Below are 22623 nucleotides of genomic sequence, written 5' to 3' on the forward strand. Positions count from 1 at the left end.
CAGCAGTTTAAAGAGAAAATAGCTTTGGTTAGTTAAACTCTCATAAAGCTAATACTTGTGTTACATACTGTATGTATGTCATGTTAATTCATTTATATTAGTTATGAATTTGCTGCCATCTGGTGGCTGTTTTTGTGTGGTGTTTTCTTTCTTTCATTACGGCACGGCAGGGCTTTGATGGCAACTAGACCAGCCTGTGTGGTTGAAATTGCTTCTCGTTTATTTACTTTGTTTTTCCCCTCCACAAAAATATTGTCTTTTATGTATTTAAATAAACCTTCCTTTAATTAAATGAGCCTTTTGCGGTTTTCCTCATTTGTGTTGGGTTGGTGTTTGTAACAGCTATCTACCTAAAAACAAATGTGGCTTAATTGCACAATTTTTAAGTATTTACCCCCAGACTAAGTTTAAGTGCAGCTACAGTACAACACCACATGCTTGGCCAAACATTAATGCCTGCCTTAGAATTAAAATGCTTATTTTCAAACCATCAACTGAAAATGTTCTCTGCATAATACTATTTTTTAATACATCAAAAAACACAATATGTTGGCAGGACGTGTTGTAATGAAAGTGAATTAAGTGATGTGGATAACAATGGAGAATATGAGAACCTGATACACTAAAAAAATGTGGTTCTTGAAAGGTTCTGTAATGATGGTAAAAGTTCTATATAGAACCATGTCATCTGAATAACCCTTTTTCTGCTGAAATGTTTTTTTTGTATTGGCAAATGCCCGCCTTTTTCAGTTTAAATTAAATCAGTTATTTTGAAGTTGCCTTCTGATTGGTTGTTTCTCCTGCATTAAATCCTGACACAATAGTCCTGCTGTGCTGAGCTGTAGGGGTGTTCGATTCCGGGTTTTTTAAAGTCAACTCTGATTATCGACTCCCACTTTTAGAGTTGATGGAATAATGGATGGAATTTGATAAAACAAAATAATTCGTTTTAGCTATTATTGATCTTAGCTTTAACTTTTCTTTTCATTTTTTAAATTGATTTATTATTTTTTGTGTCCATTTTTTAATTATTTTTAATTATTATTATTATTTATTTTTAGATTATTTTATTTATCATTTCCTTTTATTTTTACATTTATTTATTTATACGTTTATTTATTTATTATCGCATGTATTTATTTCCACTTTTATTTATTTATTCTTGAATTTATTCTTACTTTTCTGTGTCTTGTATGATAATTAGATGGGTTGGTCTTGCCTACTATTGGTTCAGCGTAGATTGAAGCGTTTGATCGATTACTCTTGACTTGTTTTGGACTAACGTCACGACGTCACTCACTGATCGTTTGCTTCGTGTATAACGTAAAGTAACTATGGCGGGCGCACAATTAGCTAGAGAGTTACAACATTTAGCCAATGAAGTCGATAACCATGCATCAAATGACTGTGTGTCATTTAGATTAGGTGCGTTTATTGATGATTTATTACAGATTGACGGCGAGATAAATGACAAAGTTCTCCCTCGGTTGTTAGCCTCTTTGCAGCACATTCAAAGTCTGTGCGAGTCAGAGGGTGCTATGGTGGTGTTACAGTTCAACTGGTGAAAATCATAAAGCACAAAATGTAATAAGGTTTAACTACACAGATGAGCTTGTAAACCGAAGTCGCAAGCTAACGCTTTGTCAAAGTGATAGTTATAAGCAGCCTTTCGGTTAGAAAAAGCGTAAAGATTTAATGTAACATGATGTAACATAATGTAAATGAATTGAGACATAGTGAACTTAAGTCACAAGTTAACACGGTAGTAATGAGCATCGTTCTTTCACTACAGGGGCCATCAAATGGAAACCATTCCTTCTAAAAAGACGTGGTTACTAAACGGTACTCGTAAACTACATTCCATAAGAGATAAATAACACAGAGGTCACAAGTTAAAACGGGCATATTCCCTTGATTCATCCAGCTGCATATTGTTGTGTGACATCTTGATATTATTGCAAAGATCCGCAGCAGCTAGCATTGCGAAATAGCTTAGTGTGATTGTTACCGTAGTGACACGCTGCCTCGCTTTATTGTATGGGTACGAATCCCGTGTCAAATCGCTTTATTTATTTTTTCACCTCGCTTCAGCCGTTACGGGCGATCATACCAATAATTTGCAATCTTAACAAGAATGTCAAAATCATGTAACAAGAAAGTCTGTGTTTATTAGACATCTTAATATCAAGTCGTCTTGTGCTTTCAGAATCGACGAATCTGCTGAGGTCGTTCATGCACCTCTTTGGCAGAGGACCTGTAACCGGAACTTGGTCACCACCTTAGCACCCCCTGACTCGCACAGATTTTGAAGAACTTTGTCATTTATCTCGCCGTCAATCTGTAATAAATCATCAATAAACGCACCTAATCTAAATGACACACAGTCATTTGATGCATGGTTATCGACTTCATTGGCTAAATGTTGTAACTCTCTAGCTAATTGTGCGCCCGCCATAGTTACTTTACGTTATACACGAAGCAAACGATCAGTGAGTGACGTCGTGACGTTAGTCCAAAACAAGTCAAGAGTAATCGATCAAACGCTTCAATCTACGCTGAACCAATAGTAGGCAAGACCAACCCATCTAATTATCATACAAGACACAGAAAAGTAAGAATAAATTCAAGAATAAATAAATAAAAGTGGAAATAAATACATGCGATAATAAATAAATATAAAAATAAATAAACGTATAAATAAATAAATGTAAAAATAAAAGGAAATGATAAATAAAATAATCTAAAAATAAATAAAAAAAATAATTAAAAATGGACACAAAAAATAATAAATCAATTTAAAAAATGAAAAGAAAAGTTAAAGCTAAGATCAATAATAGCTAAAACGAATTATTTTGTTTTATCAAACCATTCATTCCTGTATTTATTTTCATATTATTACATTTATTCGTTTATATATTTATTTATTTATACATTCATTTATTTATAATTTTTGCAGGTTTAGTCCTCCATACGACTGTTCGACTCCATTTACTGTCATTCAAAACAGGGTCAGGAATACGAATATTAAATACCTGTGTGTAACTGTCACATGTAGAACGTAGGAAATGCACGCTCAAAGAGCAGTATCTCCAGAACAGGTTTTTAATAATAAACCCAAATGACCAGAACCACACGGCACCAGGAACAAACGTAAACAAAACAATAGTGGACAATGAATGAAAGGGACAGACAGGCTTAAATACACAGGGGAACATAATCAGGTAAACAGAATCAGGTGAGGGACTAATTAACTAATAAGGACATCAGAAACAGAAGACAAAAACAAAACAAAACATTTGTGCAACCTGCACACCATCATCACAGAGTTTTTTGTGCCACCAGTTTGTACTTTAAGACTCTGTTTCATTGTTTTCTGTGAGGCTCTCCAAATGTGCGCTAAACAAGCCTAAAACATTATTACTATTATTATTATTTTTTGGAGAATTTGTATTTACCCCAGGCTGACTAAGTGACTACTTTGGGGAAAATATGTTTTTTTCTGTAAAGATCCTTTGCAACAATGCAAAATTGTGAAAGGAGCTAGTAACAATGTTATTTAATATGTACAAATATATTGAATTTTGCATGTCAATTAATGTTGTAACCAGAAGGAAATAAACATATTACTTAATTTACATGTCTTGCTTCTTGTTTTTAAACTGAAAAACACCTTAAAATGCTGGAAAAAGAATAGAAAACCCCTCCTGACTTCTGATAAAGAAAGGGTTCTTTATAGCACCACAGAGGTTCTATATAGCATTTTTCAAGGCAAGGTTCTTTATGCAACCTTATAAAAAATGGTTCTATTTAACACCAAAAAGGGTTCTGGTATTGTTACAAGCTGAAAAAACATTTTTGGAACTATTTAGAACCATTTTTCTTAAGAGTGTAGACATATCTGAAACTATAAATAGCAACAATATTTGTTCAAATGTAAAATACAAGTCAAATGTTTATGGAATATTTATTGAACAATATTGCAATCTGACTTTGATCTACTATTACTCCACTAAACTATTAGTCATCTAGTTTGGAATTATATAACTCAGGATTCTTTCACAAGGCAGGTAAAATAAATACCATACTCTCAGATCAAGATGATACTCCTATTACATAGCTGCCCCACCCTTGCTGGGCCCATCCATTCAAATTCATACAAAGAGCAGGAACTCCTGTTCATTATGTGGTTTTGTATGACATGAGTCATGCACTTCAAAGACTTTTTTACAAGTAACATGAATTACATGACGAGAACTCTCTGCATTTGTGGTGTGGGAAGCTATAGTCTTTTAACAATATCTTTTTAAATACATTTTCGGCTAACTTGTTAAAAATGTAAAAAATAGTAGCATACAAATATAAACAGCGAAGTTAGAAACAGTCATGAACAGCAGCATTAGTGTGCAAGGGTTTGTTACGCCATTGAAAAACATTTGGTTCAAATATTAGAAACAGTAATGTTCATCCGTAAAATTGGTCAAGCATGCTAATTCCTGTGAAATCATTCTGTCATGTCATTATTTACTTACCCTCTTGACATTAAAATCTGTATGGCTTTTTTCTTTTGGAGCACACAAAAATGATATTTTAATGAATGTTGGTAACCTTGCAATGCAAGTCAATGGGGACCAATGGTTTTTGGTTACCAACATTCTTAAAAATATCTTCTTTCGTGAAAAAGGACAGTCATACAGGTTTGAAATGACAATAGGGTTTTTGGGTGAACTGCCCCTTTAGGGGTAGTGCATGGTGATACCACTATTTACACCATGTGCATCTTACAAACAAACCAAAACAATGAAGACTATTTCAGCTAGATATGAACAAGGTTTTTAGTAGCAACCATATCACAACACAACAGCAGACTTTAAGTTAGTGTTTTTCACCTCAATCTCTTCATAGCTGCCGGGGAACTTCCTCTCCTCAAAGATAATGACATGATGTCTGATCCACTTGAATAGAATGGTAACCAGCTCATAGTATTCATGCCAGCACATTTCCAGGTCCTGCAGCAGAGAGAACGGACAAACATCTCAGAGAAGAACAGGAGAGCTCTTTTTCCCTGTGCTAACTCATTTACTCATTTACCACACTCTCCCAATTAGGACTTCACAAAGTCGTGTCTGAAAACCACCGATTCAGGTGCAAAAATAATGCATACAATAACTGATAATCTATGACATAGCTTGTAAAGATCCTGAAGTAATCAGACATAATAGATGCTGAGGGTGTAAAGGATGTGATGAAGTGCATCTGACAGCACTTGGTTCAAGTTATGTAAGAGATTTTGATCACAAGAAATCTAATACTTTGTACAGAGAAAAGCACCCAAAAATAAAAATTCATCATTTACTCATTCTCATTCCATCCCAGGTGTATGTTACTTTCTTCAGTGAACCCAAACAAAAACATATTCACATGTATTAATAAGTATTTATATAGTGGGAATATAGCGAGGCAAATACCAAGACGGAAATTTTTAGGAAGGCTAATTAAAAAAATGCCTTTATTATAAGGTTTAGACTTGCTGTTTAGACTCAGTGCTGACTGACGGAATGGGTAACTTTGAGAATTGCAACATCTTATATTCTGTATAATAAGGGGAGGGAGCACTCACACTGGCCTTAACACCATCCTGGACATCAGGAACACGTGGCATAGCATCATAGAGAGAGGACACATACGTGATTATTGACTTCTCATCAGGATGGGGCACATCCACATCTAAAATAAATAAAAACAATGAACATTTATGAGAATTTGTTTTCTGTACATTAAAGTCTATCATAAAGTGGGAGGTTTACAGTACATTATAGGCATGTTTTGACAATATAAAACAATTAAGAGTTATAAAGCATAACACAGTTGTTTACTGCACAGTTACAGTAGGTAAGACATATTATGGAATTATACTATTACAAGTATTCAGGATATCTTTCTTCAGAATATCTTTACAGAGCTACTCTATTTATTCTTACCCTCTGGGTCAAGCAGTCGTGTGACCCCAAGTTGTTGCTCTGCCACAGAAAAGGCTTGTTCCAGGTTCTCCATGTTGGTCTGACGATACACCTTCGACATGTCGATAAGCCTGGGCCTAAGGGGAAAAGAACATTTACACGTGTGTCCAAAGCAACTTTTAGGGAAAACAACTCCCTGTGCATCCAAGTCATTCATTTTTGGTTTGTGTGGACTGGGACTTTAATCTATGACCTTGCTGTTGCTTACACAATGTTGTACAAGTTGAGCAACAGAAACATTGCATTGCTATATATACAGCTGTATTTTCTTCAGTGAGAGTTTACAATAACACCGAATGTTTTATATATTTTATTATGAAAATGGGGGAACAAACGAATTCAGAAAACTTGGTACAATGTCCACCTGCTCCATAAATCCACAGTAACATTTATGTCCTGAGGGATTGAGCCATACCTGACATGCCATAAATACCCAAAGGTGGGTGAGGCTCAGAACAACATAGAAGGAACATTATATATACAGTATATATACTGTAGATATATACTGTAAATGACCCCAAAACTTGAATATCCTACACCACAGAAACTCTACATCTATAGAAAGTAATGAAGCACACCCAGTCAGCTCGTGGAAAGGGACGGAAAATAAATCTCCAGTGTGGTAAGAAGAGTCTTCCATCACGGTCAGATCTTCCATTTTGAGCCCTCCATGCAAACGTCCCAACTTCCACTCTGGTAAATGGTTAGCTGAGCTCCATCCCGGCCCGTCTGGTGTTTGAGAGTCCCCACTGGAAAGGTATCTCGAGCTTTGCGAGCCCCAGCCAGAGTCCTGTGAACTCTCTGAGGGGATATCCTCACAAACCATTATAACACGGTTCTCCACATCATTAATAGAAGCCACCGTACTGCTCGAGTTAGTGCGGCGCTTTTTTAAAGACAAACGCCTCTTCATGTTCAGCATCATGCCTTCTGAGTATGTCCCGATTTCAACGATGATTTAATTTCCCAAACTGTGTAAAGCACTGCTTCCAGAAATAAGCAATATCAGTATGTCTTCTGCATGAATGTGTGAATCCTCCAGGTATAAGCTCTTCTTCTCCTATTTCTCAAAACATTTAGTCCCATAGAGCTCCAGAAAAGAAATTTCACACTAGGTTTAAAAGTAGTGTTTTCCAGGCAGGCACTGCTTGTTCAAGCCTCTTCATCACTTAAAAGGTGACAAGTCTGACTACTCCTACGGGTGTTTCTGACTGACAAAAGCATTAAACTCTCTCTCTACGCTCAGCAGCGTTTGTGGGGCGTATCCAAGCTTTGCAGGTACATGTCTACTATAAGTTTCGGGAAAGGTGCCCGGCAGCGAGGCCTGTCTGCCAGCTAATAATGACACGGACATTTATTCACAGTATTTATCTTTTCAACTCTTGCATTCATTGTACACTTCTATTTAAAACTTCTTTCTTATTCAATCCGTTCATGCAGTCTATTGTGTTTGTGGGACATGGGACACACCCTCATTGCAGACACAGTTTTAATTTATTCGAAGACAGCTGTTTTTCATTCCATTTTTTTGAAAGCATTGTATCGTTCCTTTATTGCAATGTACAAGTGATGCTCTTATATCTTGCTAACGGCAGACAAACTTATTATTAAAGGAATAGTTCACACAGAGATGACATTTTTCAGCTCCATGTTAATGTGATTTTGTGTTTTGTGCAAAATGCTGATGTGATACGAGTCATACGACTGCCATCACTACTAAAATATGTTATGAGTTCAGGATTAATCTTTAATCACTATCTAAACATTTAAGCTCAATTTACTAACTATACAAGCAAACTTAGAATTTGAGAATGAACATTGCACCTACTCGTGTTTGTGTATGACAGCATTGAAAAGTTTTCCGTCCCTCCAGCTTGTGGTAAAGTTTTCACAGCGAATGCCCTGGTAACCGTCCACCATACGCTGGGACCACAGGAGTAACTTCTCCTTTGCTGACATATCATCTGACTGACCACTCACCTGGATATCTGAAATCTACCAGCCCACAATATGAGTTTTATGGGTTACGTCACATGAAACTGCAGTTATGTAGCGAAATCAATAAATAATCAGAATCAGAAATTTCAGACATGCACTAACCCATAGAATACCATTGACCTCCTGGTTCTGAGACAATCATATTTACAGTCAAAGTACCTTTATGAAAAAGTGGATAGCTACATATAACATATACAAGCTAAAAATACAAACAAACTAACTGCATTTAAGGGTGCAATATGCTTTCAATTGCAAAACTATAATTTGATATAATTCAATATTTGTTCATGCCCCTTTGTCACGTTGTATTATAACAAAGACAACATAAAGTTGTCTTTATGTCCAAACAAAGAGTTTGTAAAGCTACATTGGTACAGTATAATTTAAATGTTTTCCTTAGGTTACTGTTTTGAGTTTGTGATTTGAAAAGGAATGAAAGAAAGATTAAGCTCTTCATTTCCTGAGGAGGTCAGTCAACAACAGCAGGGAATCCTAAAACCTCTTAATTTCCTTTAAAACAAGCATTTATTTGTCGAGTCTAGAAACTACAATCTTTGACTCAGAGACTGTGAGACTATCCAGGTGGTTATTTCACTGTCACAAGGCAATTAGATTTATGATTCGGAAAAACTTACAGAAAATAATTGGCTGGATTTGATTCTTTCTCATGAGTAAAGATTGCTTTGTGCTTTGAGCAACTGAGCTTTCACTTGTATTTTTTGTCATGCTGTAAACTTTAATAGAACGGATGTAATAGATTAAACATTACGGACAGTAAATTCATATTCTGTAAAAAACTATTGCTGTGTAAAATTTTAGTTTCATTAAAATCATTTGAACTTATTATTTTTATGACGAGTTGCTGTGACTTATAAAAGAAATGGCTTAACTTAATTTGATTAGTTAAAGTAATGTAAAAACATATGTTTATGTGACTTATTAATCACATTTTACAGTGCATAAATTAGCCCTCAAAACATAATACTTATTAAGAGATTATGAAACTAAATTATATGAGAGAATTCTTCACGGTTGCCAAGACATTCAACAAATCTGTTTTTAGAATCAAACGAGTTGTCTGCCTCGTGTTCACATTTTAAGACCACTGTGGTTGGTAAAATCAGGTTAACTAAAATCAGTTAAAAAGTGAATCAGAAATGTGTTTAATCGCATAAGGCAGACACTGGTTTGAAGAAAAAACCTATATATGGACCCCATTGATGTATGATTGGAAGATTTATATACAATATGGCCAAAGACACCCAAAGCTTGAAAGTGAACCAGTAAATGACCCGGACTGAAGTGATTCGCCAGACTGATTCGTAGCCCAGGTAGAGGAGGTAAATGGTATTGGAACTTAACACTGACAGAATGGGACACCTGGAAGTGGAGTATGATGGTCCATATGAGACCCAACGTCAGCTTTGGGTTTCCGTCAGCAATATCATCATTCCTGATGTTCACCAACTTGACCTGTGGTTTGCAAAACGAGCACATTAAGTTACGCTGTCAGGGGTGAGATTGTGGTCCAAAACACTTAATGGAAAAAGCAATATTAACTTTAAAGTTATCCTAAAATGTCTCTTACCTGTCTGTGTTTGAGGAAATCCAGTGCTATCTGTACATTCTGAAGTTTATGGAATCTCATGCGTCCCCTCTCACGAGGCTGTGAAGAAACAGTAGGAATATTAAGACTGATAATGTGTTGTATAATGGCAAAGTGAGGTTGAGGTGCATCCTGGATTTATTGGTGTCTTGAAAGCCATAATGAAGGATACAAATGAAGAGAGAAACACAAAGGATCTTGTTATGGAGCTAATATTTATGACCACTAACAAATCTAGCAAAGAGACAAAAGTGGTGGAGTTGCAGCTTTGGTGAACATCAGTTCAGGACAGATGTGCATTTGGCATCAGGTGGTGAGTGAATGTTTATTGTATTCTGTATACAATATGCAAATGAGTTAAGTATTTGGAAGGCAATACTTGTGGATAAACAATAAAAAATAACGGTCAGAATAGAGCTAAGACCCATTTTTGGTATCAACTCATCAGGAGGACTTATTTACGTCTAAATAATAATAATAACCCAGTGATAGCTTAATTAATTTGTATTTTTGTCAGCATTTCTCTCATTGTCATTGTTCGCATGTGCTAGTCGTAAATAACACAGTAAAAACGTTTTATAAAATACTAGAATCTTTAGCATACACTGAATGATTTTTAATGTGGAATCTAAACAGTAACTGAGCCTTGATCAACATATCGGACAAATAGGTCACTTTCACTTTGACTACATCACTGCACTGTATCCGCTGCGTACTGTCCAATGTCTTGCGCAGCTTTGTCACGCAGCAAAACTCTGAATTCATCTTGGTTGACTTGATGGAATGTACACAGAAGCAAACTTGTGGAAAAAATGTGTTAACCCAACAACCACCAACACAGCGAATTTTGAATGAAATAAAATAAGTATATGAATCCGCTTCGTGCGGTCCAGTGTCTCGCGCAGCTTTGCCACGCAGATTTAACCCTGGAGAGCTAGAAAGATGCGGATGCGAACTACATTAATATTTGTGATATAAATATTTAAATGAAATGCTCTAGGTAACACAGAAGAAAGTCCAGTCTATAATCTGCCCTGTACGGTTTGTGGACGGTTGTTTAATGTGAGCAATGAAACATACTTTCTGTACAGCAGCGGAGGACTATTTATTCGGAACCGAGGGACAACCGAAGACGTCGCTTACTGACCTTTGATTTGCCAGTCAGCGGAAGGGGGCGTTTCATACCGCCCACATGTGAGAAACTAGTTTTCAATTTTTATTCGTTTTTAAACGTTAAGTTGAAAACGAAAAAAAGCCGAATTCTCGTTTTTCCGATTTTTTGTTTTTATGAACGAAAAACGAAAATGGCGCCGTTTTCTCACTCCCGTTTGTTCAAGTTCAAACTGAAAAACAAATGGCGAAAAGATACACGGACCCAAAGGAAGGTGAAATTATAATTGGAGAAAAAGATGTGCCACACAGACTCAAGAGAAAAGCCAAAGAGTGATGTTAATGTCTTAGCTATAGCCAAGAAATTAAGCATTGTAAGGGGATGATGTCAAGATAGTGTGCCTTGAATATCTGAACCCAGTGTTTTGGCTTTGATTCAGCTGTATACGTATTGCAGTTCTTTTAACTTTGAAAGACTTTTCAAGGCAATAGCTATAATGGTGGCCGAGTGTACGAATGTCTGTTGACCTGGAGGTCTGGACCTGACTGTGGGCTTGAGGTGGAGTTCAGAAGGTGAAGTTTGGGATTTGAATAGGACCCGCCTGGGCGAGTTTGACACCTAAAGCCTGGTTCGATTGACTAATGTGAGCGCTCGAAACCACGCTCGAAACCACGCTCAGGCACGGTTCACTTACTGCACCCTGGCCTGGTTGGAAGACGTGGGCTCGCGTGCAGTGTGGTTTGGAAAGGGTCAGTATGAGAGCAAACCACGCCGGAGAGTGGAATTTAAAGCAGGATGGAAATTATTCAACTGTTTATATTCCTTCCTGAGATTCAGCTGTCACGTTAAAATATCAAAAAGCACAGTGCTATTACACACAGGCATGTGTCACCACGGCCAAATCTACTCCACATATTAGGTTTGTCAATAGTAATGCAATGCTGTGTAACGATCGGCTTTATTAAATAAAGTACACAAGAGTGATTTAAAAGCATAATGAGCCATTTACTCTCATATCACTCTCGTATGAATACGTCGCAGAATACACAAAATGTACAACATGTAATAATCTGTTCTCCCAAATATCACAAAATAGAGACTGTGTCTGTCCCCCGGATTAGCAAACATAAAATAATGCGTAAACCTCTTGAGAGTAATTTAATAAACGTTAAACAAACTAAACATGAACAAAATACAGATAATCAACTGTTACGACTCGGATTGCTAAATATTAGATCTCTCTCTAATAAAGCACTTTTTGTTAACGATATGATAACAGATCATAAAATAGACATGCTCTGTTTGACAGAAACATGGCTAAAACCAGATGATTATATTACTTTAAATGAATCTGTCCCACAAGATTATTATTATAAACATGAGCCTCGTCTAAAAGGCAGAGGAGGAGGTGTCGCAGCACTTTACAATAACTCTTTTAGCATTTCCCAGAAGTCGAACTCTAAATAGAATTCTTTTGAAGTCATGATTCTTCATGTTTCAACACCTAATACTAAGGATAAAACACTTTTAAAATTTATTCTAGCTATTGTATATAGGCCTTGTCGTGGCTCTGCTTCATTTAGTCATGTTTTTCTTGGTCTTGTAGTAGAGCCATGACAAGGTCTTTGGTTTGGTGTGGAGAGAAACATATTATTGTTCTTTTGACAATAATATGCGTTCTCTCCAGTGTCTCGTCTCTGTTCCCGCCATCTCGTTTCCTTGTTATCCTTCCCTGAGTGTTTCATTACCCACACCTGCCCTGTGTCGTTATCCCTCGTTTGTCTTCCCTATAAATGCCCTCATGTTTCTTTGTCCTGTGCTCGTGTATTGCATGTGTGTGTGCTGTCCACCTTGTGCTGTCCGCCTTGTGCTGTCCAGCTCGTGTTCAATGCTCGTGTTCAATGCTCGTGTTCCTGTTCCTGTATGTGATCTTTCAGTGAGTCTAGTTAGTGTTAGTTTATTATATTTGGTCTAGTGTTGTGCTTAGTCTTTGTTAGTTTAGTTTAGTCAGTATATGTTCCTGTTTATCTGTTATATCATTTCCCCTGTTATCGTGTCTTGTTTTCCCCACCGTGGGTTTTTGTTTTACGTTTTTGTATTTATATTAAAGTCTTGTGTTGTTAACCCCTTCACGCCTGCCTGCGCTTGGGTTCTTCGCTGCTTTCCGTGACAGAATACACCCACCATTCGTGGCAGAATGACCGACCCCAATCAGAACCCAGCGGGCAGCAAGATGGACGGCACGGCGTCGTCCTCACGGTCCGCTCAAGCCCGCTTGCTGCTAGGTTTCCGCCAGGGTATCTACGGGAATCGGGAGTTCGCCGGGGCATTCTCGTCGGTGGCTGAGACGGCTGAGTTCAACGAGGCAGAGTTGAAGACTATCTTCAACTGCTGCCTCACTCAGTGCCTCACCCCGTCTGAGAAGAGGCTGCTGGGTCCCCTAGGGTTTGCGGCAATGGTCAGGTTCGTGGCCAACCGGGATGATCCCGGGGGTGGGGATCCCCGTGGGACTTCCACCTCGCGGTCGATCACGCCGGAGGGCCTCGACCTGACTGCCGCTGCCCGGGGGGACTCGGTACCCTCCGGCTTGAGCTCCACGGTTCTCGTTCACTCTGGTGGCGCCGGGAGCGAGCGGGAGGGAGGGGATCCGGGGATGACGTCGGCTGATTCCTCCGCTGCGGAACTCCCTCTGATCCCAACGGATTCGCCAAGGTCTGCTTTGGATCCGGTGGTGCGGAGAAGGAGGGAGAGGCGCAGCGGAGGAGCGTCCACGCCGGTGCAGCCGGCATCCAGACCGGTGCAGCCGGCATCCAGTCCGGTGATCCAGTCCGGTGCGGCCGGCGTCCAGTCTTGTGTTCAGTCCTGTGTCCAGTCCGGTGCAGCCGGCGTCCAGTCCGGTGCAGCCGGCTGTCCCCACGGGGATAGTAAACCAGACATGTGTGTGTGTGTGCGTGCGCGTCCGTGTGTGTGTGTCTATGTCTATGTGTGTTAGTACGTGTGCATATTGTGTGTGTGGAGTGTTTTGCATGTGGGTATGTCTGTCTTCTGTGGTTTCAACTTTTTCTTGTTTTTGCAGGTACAACTTTAATTGTTTTGCTTATAGTCAATATGTCTTATGTACAGCTGCTTTGTAACAATGAAAACTGTAAAAAGCGCTATATAAATAAAGTTGAGTTGAGAGTTGAGTATGACAATGATATCATAAGCGGATCGGTCTGCGCAGCGCGCGCATGAAGTTCAATACAACTAATAAGCCACAATCTGAACATTACAATGGATTCCGTTGTGCTGAGAGAGATCGCTTTGTTTGCGTTTACTTCAAAGCAGTCGCATCGTAATGATGAAAGCGTGTTCGAGTTCGGATGGTAAAGTACAATGTGAGTGCAGGCCAGCGGAGGAGTGGAGAGGGAGGACAATCGCGCTCAGGCACAGATGAGATCAAACGGGCTAAATGTGAGCACGCCCTAAAGATGGGTATTTTGTTGACTGGTTGTTTAGCTAGTTGACACATGGTCAGTGTCAGAACACCTGTGATACTCACCAGTGTCTCCCCCGAGAGGACCTCCAGCAGGGAGATCAGGTTATGTCCATCTCTGAGATCTTCATACAGGTCATTCACATGACGCTGTGCCTGAGGGTGAAAATAGAACAAGAGTCAATTCATGATGACTTTACAAAATAAAAAAACACATCAGCCCTAAAAAAAATTGTGCCAGCATGGCTTTTTGGTTAGGTTAGTCTACCAACAACAACCATCTTACCAGAGTGCAGCAACACTAGCTTTCCAAATTAGCTGCTACAAATTATTCATTTTCTTTTCTGAGCATGGAAACAAAGTCTAAATACAAACATGTGTCTTCTTCATGCAGAAACAAAACACTGATTTCAAAAGCATTTTATTCCTGCATTGCTCAGAAAAAACAAGACGAGGCAATGTATAGCCCAGGGTAAAGAGCGGCCCAGCTGCCACACGTCAATAACCTCACTGATTTACAGGGTTTACACAGAGTCTAAATTAAACTGTGAAGCTTTGTACTTTTAATCTCAGTCTCTTTATCTTTCACTATCTTGATCTCTTACTCTCAGCTTGGCTCACTTTCAACGGTTTTATAAAAAATACCCTAGATCAAACTGTATCTGGAAAATAAAAGGAAGATTGCTTCAGTGTCCTGCAGTGGGATGAAATAATTCAGTGAAACTATTTTAAACTTGTTTAAACTGTCTATATATATCTGCAAGCAGCAATTATAGGGTCAAGCTCAAAAATGGCCCAAAGGGAAATATTTTGGACGTCGTCATATGATCGGATTTTGAAAACCCAGTTTAACCCAGTTTGGGCAGTCATGGCCTAATGGTTAGAGAGTCGGACTCGTGACCAGAAGGTTGCCGGTTCGATTCTCAGGGTCAGTAGGTAACGACTGAGGTGCCCTTGAGCATGGCACCTTACCCCTACCTGCTCCCCGGGCGCTGCAGTGATAGCTGCCCACTGATCCGGGTGTATGTGTGTTCACGACTTGCTGTGCGTGTGTTCACTACTCTCTGGATGGGTTAAATGCAGAGGTCACATTTCGGGTATGGGTCACCATACCTGACAAATAGGTCATTTTCACTTTCACTTCAAAACCATAGGGAAATCCACTTAGAACACAATAAAATTGCTTATACCTTTTGACCACTAGGTGGTGCTGTCACCAATTTTAATGAGGCAGACAAGATGTGCCATTGATGATACATACCAAGTTTCATGTCAATACACAACAGTATTGTGAAGATACAGCCACATTACCCTTTGGCGCGCTCACCTTAGAATTCGTTGATGAGGTATACGAGAACCATTTAATCAATCAAAAATCTTTTAATATTTTTTGTCAGTATTGTCTCCAGATGCTACATACCAAATTTTGTGCAAATCTGACAAATTTTGTAGGAGTTCGAAAAAGTATGTTTTGTATATTATTCAATATGGTGCACAGGAAGTATGGTGGAAAATGATAAGTTTAATATCAAAAGTACTCGCCTTGAGCTTACAAATATACTGATGTAAATGAAATGACATTATGATGACTTTTTATATGCTAAAAGCATTTTAATAAACTTCGTTATACATCTTGACCACTAGGGGGCCTATAACACTACAGGTCCTCTCAGAACTTGACATTGATGAACCATACCAAGTTTCGTAACAATTCGCCATTGTGTTCATAAAATACAGCATTTTATGACAAAATTCTAAATGGGCGAGGCACATAATGGCAGTGTCACGGTCCCACCGTCTTGTTTATGAAATTCTAGTCGTGTGGTGGGATCGGGGCAGAGTCCTTGGGTTTTATGTGGGAAGGCCATGAGATGTTTGTTTTTACCTCTCATGTGTTTTTCCAGTGTCTCGTCTCTGTTCCCGCCATCTCGTTTCCTCGTTATCCTTCCCTAAGTGTTTAATGTACCACACCTGCCCCATGTCGTTATCCCTCGTTTGTGTTCCTATATTTACCCTCATGTTTCTTTGTCCTGTGCTCGTGTATTACGTATGTGTATGTGTTCATGCCGTCGCCCGTGTTCCTGTGTCGTGTGAGAACTGTGAGTCTTGTGGTTTTGCTTTAGTTTTATCCTGCCTTGTTTTAGTTTAAGACGTTGTGTCGAGTACCTTGAGTTTAGTTATTTGTCTTGTTTTCATTTTGCCCCCTCGTGGGAAGTCTTTTGTTTTATATATATATTTCTGAGTTCCGTTTTCCCCATTGTGGGTGTTTTGTTTCTGTTTTGTCTATCATTTAATAAATATATCTGTTAACCCCTTCACTGCCGTTGCCTGCGCTTGGGTTCTTCTTCACCACCAGTCGTGACAGAATCCACAGCCATAACTGAACCCAGCAGGCAGCCCATGGACAGGCTCCCAACCAGCCGGTGGCCGTGTACCGGCAACCCAGTGATGGTGGGAGGCATTAGCCTCCCAGTCACATGCCGGAGGTGGCCCGTTCCCGGCCCAGTGCCATCGGTCTTTACTGGACTATGCTCAGGAGGTCGAGGCCAGGAAGGCATCCGTCCCGAGGTGCTGGTGAGTGCCTACCTCATGGCCGGGATGGACGACCCACCATCTTTTCGGAGCGGGAGGAGTTGGTTTACCAGCCATTCCCACAGTTAGTGGAACGGTTGCGCTTCGAGAGGAGTGTGGAAAGACTCCTCTCCCAGCAATCATCCAATCTCCTCTCGTCCCGGTCTGGCGCTCCATTCCCGGAGGACCGTGTGGTGGGTACTCTCACCTTGGGGAACTCCACGACCGTCTCTCCTCCTCACCTCCTGCAGCCTCTCTCACCACCAGCCAGCCTTGGTGGGCAAGGGGGGAGGCGAGATCCTGGGAGTCCTTTCCGAAGAGGCCTCCAGCCCAGAGCCTAGCCGTGCCTTCATGCCTCGTTCCTTCAGCCGACCCCAGACGGGTGGCCGGCTGAAGAAAAAGAGGCAGCGGCGGGCTCCAGCGCGGATCCAGTCCCAGCCGGTGCCAGCGCTGTCCAGTCCGGTGCCCAGTCCAGGTGTCCAGTCCGGTGTCCAGTCCTGTGTCCAGTCTTGTGTCCAGTCTTGTGTCCAGTCCTGTGTCCAGTCTTGTGTCTAGTCCTGTGTCCAGTCTTGTGTCTAGTCCATGTGTCCAGGTCTCGATGATCCAGCCGGCTCCAGTCCGGTGATCCAGCCGGCTCCAGTCCGGTGATCCAGCCGGCGTCCAGTCCGGTGATCCAGCCGCGTCCAGTCCGCGTGCAGCCGGCGTCCAGTCCGGTGGTCCAGCCGGCGTCCAGTCCGGTGCAGCCGGCGTCCAGCCGGCGTCCAGCGGGTGCCGGTCCAGTGTGTCCAGCCGGCGTCCAGTCCGGTGTCCAGCCGGTCGTCCAGTCCGGTGTCCAGCCGGGATCCAGCCCGCGTCAAGCCCTGTCCAGCCGGCCTTCCAGCCGGCGTCAAGCCCTGTCCAGCCGGCCATTCCAGCCGGCGTCAAGCCCTGTCCAGCCGGCCTTCCAGCCGGCGTCAAGCCTGTCCAGCCGGCCTTCCAGCCGGCCTTCCAGCCGGCGTCAAGCCATGTCCAGCCGGTCCCTGGGAGACTCCCAGGGCCAAAGACTGTTCCCCCCGGGACTCCTCCTAAGTCCCCCAGGACTCAGCGCCCTCGAGCGCAGCCGGGGACTGGGACTGTTCCCCCCAACCCTTTTGGACTACCCCCTATGAACTCTTGTTTTGCCCCACCCCCCCTCCCATGTTTGTTGTTCTTGTTATGCCACCCCAGTCCTGTAGTCTTGTTGTCATGTCTGCCCCTTGTTTTGTTCACCATGTTTGTCTGGTTTTTGTCTTTGGTCCAGTCTGTCAGGTCTTGTTAGTCACCCCTTGGTGAACACCGTTTTCCGTTTTCCCCATTGTGACAGGCAGACCGAAGAACATTGGGTGTTTATCGACTAGGCATGACTCAAGGCCAAACTATCTATGTTACCTCAGGTCATGACTGTGATGACATGTACCAAGTTTTGTGTCAATACGTGAAAGTTTGGGGAAGATAGAGCCTCAAATATGGTGTGCTCGCCGTCAACACTCAAAAAAATGATTTTTAATCATTGTTTGTTTTACTTAATCAATATAGTTTGATAGAACACATTTGTATTGGTTTCTTGTTTAAGCACAATTTCAATGTGAAATAGTGACATAAATAGGCAACTCTTTGACATAACTTATTCCTTTTGTGTTGGGTAACATGAATCATTTTCATTGACTAACTGAAACTACACAGCGGATTGAGTTCCCAGCATGATTTGCTTTTATGACTGGATTTAGATTTTAAAATGGTTAAAGTGCTATTGTATTTGTGTTTTTTTTTGCATATAAGGACACTTGTTAGTGTTTACTGTTCTGTAATGTTAAAATTCAGAAGATTTTCTGTTGTCTGTGATTTTTTTGGGGGGTTACCATAGTGGTGAAGAGGAAAGGTTTTACTTAGGTTGGGGACGAGCACATTTATACCATTATTGCATGTATTCAGCTTTACTCAGTGAGTAAATACTCTGCAAATGCAATAAACCCTCTGGTGCTCCCTGTTAGCAACATACCTTACATGTGGTAAAAATATGTTTACTTTTAAAAAAGTATCACACTGAAGCACTCACATTTATTTGTCTTAACACAAATTAATTACATTCTTCTGAAATTAAATTAAATAAGTAGAGGAATTTAAGATTTACATGTCTGTACAATTCACCCAGTTTAAATTCAGATAAACCAATTAAATTGTGTGGAAATGGGTGTCATAATAAAATTAAGTTAATCCAACAACTTATTTTTTTGAGTGAAATTTGTTGACGTGCTATACAAGAATAATTTCAACAATCAAAAATCTTTTAATACATTTTTGTCACCACTGTCTCTAGATGCTGCATACCAAATTTAAGTGTCTAGAAGGAGTACGAAAAAGTAGGTTTTCATGATGGAAAATTACGTCATATGGTTGATTCCAATCGACATGTGCCAAGGTTTCAGAGGAAAGGGGAATTCTGTTTCTAGGATGTACAGTTCAAAATGTATTGTCAAAAAGGTATGTGGAAGTTTGGACTGTTGGTGGCGCTATGGAGTTACCATATTTACCATGGTAACAGTTCAGACTGTCCTCTATGTGTTTGCCACATTTCACAACTTATATGTATGGTTCTATGGTCTGCCATAGACTTCCATGGCAGAAGAAGAAGAAAATGAAGAAGCAGAATAAATATAGCTGCAGCCCTACAAGGGCACAAAGGGAAATACATGTGGACGTGTCTGATTATGAGTTTTTGAAAATCAGACTCATAGGTAAATCATAGATAAAAGCACTAGAAACACAAGGAAATTGCTTATAACTTTTGACCACTAGGTAGCACTGTCGTAAAATTAATATGAGGTTATACAACGTTTCGTGTCAATATTAAAAAGTATGGCAAAGATACAGCCATATGACCATTTGGCATGCTCATCTTCAGATTCGTTGACGAGGTATACGAGAACTGTTCGATCAATCAAAAAGCTTTTAATAACTTTTTGTCAGGAGTGTCTGCTGTGTATGAAATTTGGTACAAATCTGACAAATTTCGTGGGAGAAGTTCGAAAAAGTTAGTTTTTTTATATAATTAAATATGCCGCACAGAAAGTATGGTAGAATATGACAAGTATGACGAATATGCTAATGTAAATAACATGACATGTTATTGATATGCTATGAGCAATTAAACAAATTTAGTTATATCTCTTGGCCCCTAGGGGCACTGGTTCCCTTTCTGTCGGTCTCTCGACGTTGTGTCGAGCTGACAGATGGGGTACGTCCTTGAGAACCAATCGCTTTCGACTTCTTAGAAAAGGCCAATGAAATTGGCAAATGAAATTTGCATGCCGGACTCCGCCCCCAGATATCCAGGTATAAAAGGGAGACGGCGTGCCTCATTCATTCACCTTTTGTTCTTCGGAGCCTTCACACTGATCGACTTCGAGACTTCAAACTCTGCGCCGAATTACTGCTGGAATCTTACGATGTGGTGCAGCGGACTGTCCCTTCCTGCAGAGACTTCACCTGGGCGTCTCGGCAGTTCCAGGAGTGTTTGAGTGTTTTTCTCTAAAAGAGCAAATTTCTCCAGCGTGGCATGTCCCGCTGTTCTCCTGGGTGCAATACACTCATCGAGGAGGGGGACGGACACGAGGGCTGCTTCCAGTACGCTTGGGCAGCCCTTGTGGATACGTCCTGCCCGCACTGCGGGCGGTTGACGATTCAGACGTTGCGTCATGGGTGGCTGTGTTCCCACGGGACTCGGCCCTGCCGTCCACTACGGCGAGCAGCGAGAGTGATATGAGGATTACTGTGAGCGCTAATCCGTCAGCCACCGGCTCGCGGACTGTTCGCACCTCGTCTTGCTCGTCTGACCGTTCCCCATGAGACGGTCCCACCGTCTTGTTCCTCAACCACGTATTCGGAAACGGTGCGTGATGATGAGATGTCCGTTGCAGCATAGGAGGGTGACTTACTGGCATCTGACTCCGATGATTCCTCGGAGCTCCCTCCCTCGGGGGGTCGAGCCCAGGAAGAAGCGGACGTCAAAATGTCAGCCATGCTTTCCAGGGCCGCCGGCATTGGGTTGCAGTGCACCGCACTGCCTCTCCCAACGCTTGCAGCTGGATACATGGTACCCCGGGCTTGAGAGTGGCTCCAAGCCGCACTTGCCCCCAGTGCCTTGTTCTCCCGGAAGTGCATGAGGAACTTAGTACGAACTGGAACGCCCCCTTTCGGCGCGTGCACGTCAACTAGTTCCGTCGCCCTTTCTTCCCTCGATGGTGAGGCAGCTAGAGGATATGTCGATGTCCCCCAGGGACACCCGTCTAAATCATTTAGGTTTTTTCGGCATCTCAGGTGTCGAGAGCTTACTTTGCTGCGGACCAAGCTGTCCTCTTTCTCCACGCTATGGTCATCCTGCAGGTCCATCAGGCCAAGGCGTTGAGAGAGCTCCATGAGGGTAAGACCGACCCAGCGCTTATGCAGTAACTCCGCGCCATCACCAACCCCGCTCTACGGGCGACCAAGTTGACCGCGTGGGCCCTGAGTCGGGCGACGTCCACACTTGTGGGCCAGGAGAGACACCTCTGGCTGAACCTTGCACAGATGAGTAATGCCGAGAAAGTACGCTTTCTCGACATACCCATCTCGCAAGGGGGGACTGTTTGGTGATACTGTCGAGCCGCATTTCTCGACAGTAAATGAGCAGACAGAGGATATCAAGCATATCCTCCCCCGCTGCGACTCGGCCGCCCTCTGGCCGCCGAGATCCCGTGCACCGTCTGCTTCCCAGCAGCCCTGGTCCTCTTTGACGCCCTCCGGCTCCGGCGCCCCCCACTCCGGTGGCCCCACGGAAGAAGACACTGAAGAGGAGACCACCACCCCATCAGCAGCCACGGCGGAAGCCGAAGCAGCCCTCATGGGAAGACCCCAGGGAGACCGAGAATACCTTCGGGCCCGACCCCAGCCATTCCATCACTGGTTGGTTGATCCAGGACGGTTCCTGCCCCGTCCCAACAGCCCACTTCTAAGAGTTTTTCTCTCTCTCTGGGTGTTTATCACAGCCGCTCTCACCCTCTACATGACGATGTTCGGCAACTCAACGTTGCATCACGGCGAGACCCAATGTCGAGGATAATCAACAGCCTAAGCACTCTCAAACGACGGTGCGTTGTGCTACATCATCGTCTGGGTATTATCACAGCCGCTCTCACCCTCTACACGACTGTGTTCGGCAACTCGACGTTGCGGCGAGACCCAATGTCGAGGATAATCATCAGCCTAAGCACTTTCAATCGATGGTGCGTTGTGCTACATCATCGCCAGGCAGGTAAAAACAGCAGAGCCGATCTCCTCTCCGGGGGCCCCCCTACGGCGAGGGACCCGCACTGCCAGACATCGAACCACCCCACGGGAGGTTGGTGAAGCAGAACGTACCCCTAGCCTCCCTGTCTTGGTCCCTGGGAGCCTGACAAGAGCTTCCCAAATCGTCACGGTGACTACGGGATACGATCCGTCTCGGTACGCGATCCAAATCCCCAGACACCCTCCCAAGTTTTGGGGCATCCTCTCAAACCTCAGTGAGAGGCAAGGATGCTCCCGTGCTTCGGGCCGAGGTCGCCACCCCTCTGGAGAGGAAGTGATCGTGCTCGTCCCTCTAGCCGAGATGTTCAACGGGTTTTACAGCCCGTACTTCATCGTCCCCAAAGAAGGGGGGGTTGCTAGATCTGCATACCCTGAACAGGCACCTACTCAAGCTGCCGTTCAGGATGCTCACGCAAAAGCGCATCCTGGCATCTATCAGATGTCAAGATTGGTTCATGGCAATCAACCTGAAGGATGCTTACTTTCATGTCTCGATTCACCT

The 22623-nt window shown here is 42.1% G+C and overlaps 1 protein-coding gene across 7 annotated transcripts in view; it reads right to left on the reverse strand.

Annotated features, from left to right (window-relative positions):
* Nucleotides 1-22623, reverse strand: part of plecb (plectin b) — a 197232-nt gene that overhangs the window by 72594 nt on the left and 102015 nt on the right. For all 7 annotated transcript variants that reach the window (XM_057341180.1, XM_057341176.1, XM_057341179.1 and 4 more), the window contains exons 3-9: nucleotides 14274-14363; nucleotides 9604-9681; nucleotides 9396-9488; nucleotides 7846-8012; nucleotides 5979-6094; nucleotides 5618-5724; nucleotides 4887-5006 (exon numbers count right to left, since the gene is read on the reverse strand). In XM_057341180.1, coding sequence (XP_057197163.1) covers nucleotides 4887-5006; nucleotides 5618-5724; nucleotides 5979-6094; nucleotides 7846-8012; nucleotides 9396-9488; nucleotides 9604-9681; nucleotides 14274-14363 — 771 coding nt within the window. The remainder of the gene's footprint in view (nucleotides 1-4886; nucleotides 5007-5617; nucleotides 5725-5978; nucleotides 6095-7845; nucleotides 8013-9395; nucleotides 9489-9603; nucleotides 9682-14273; nucleotides 14364-22623) is intronic.

The sequence above is a fragment of the Triplophysa rosa genome, linkage group LG8, assembly GCF_024868665.1.
Source record: "Triplophysa rosa linkage group LG8, Trosa_1v2, whole genome shotgun sequence".
Taxonomy (NCBI): domain Eukaryota; kingdom Metazoa; phylum Chordata; class Actinopteri; order Cypriniformes; family Nemacheilidae; genus Triplophysa; species Triplophysa rosa.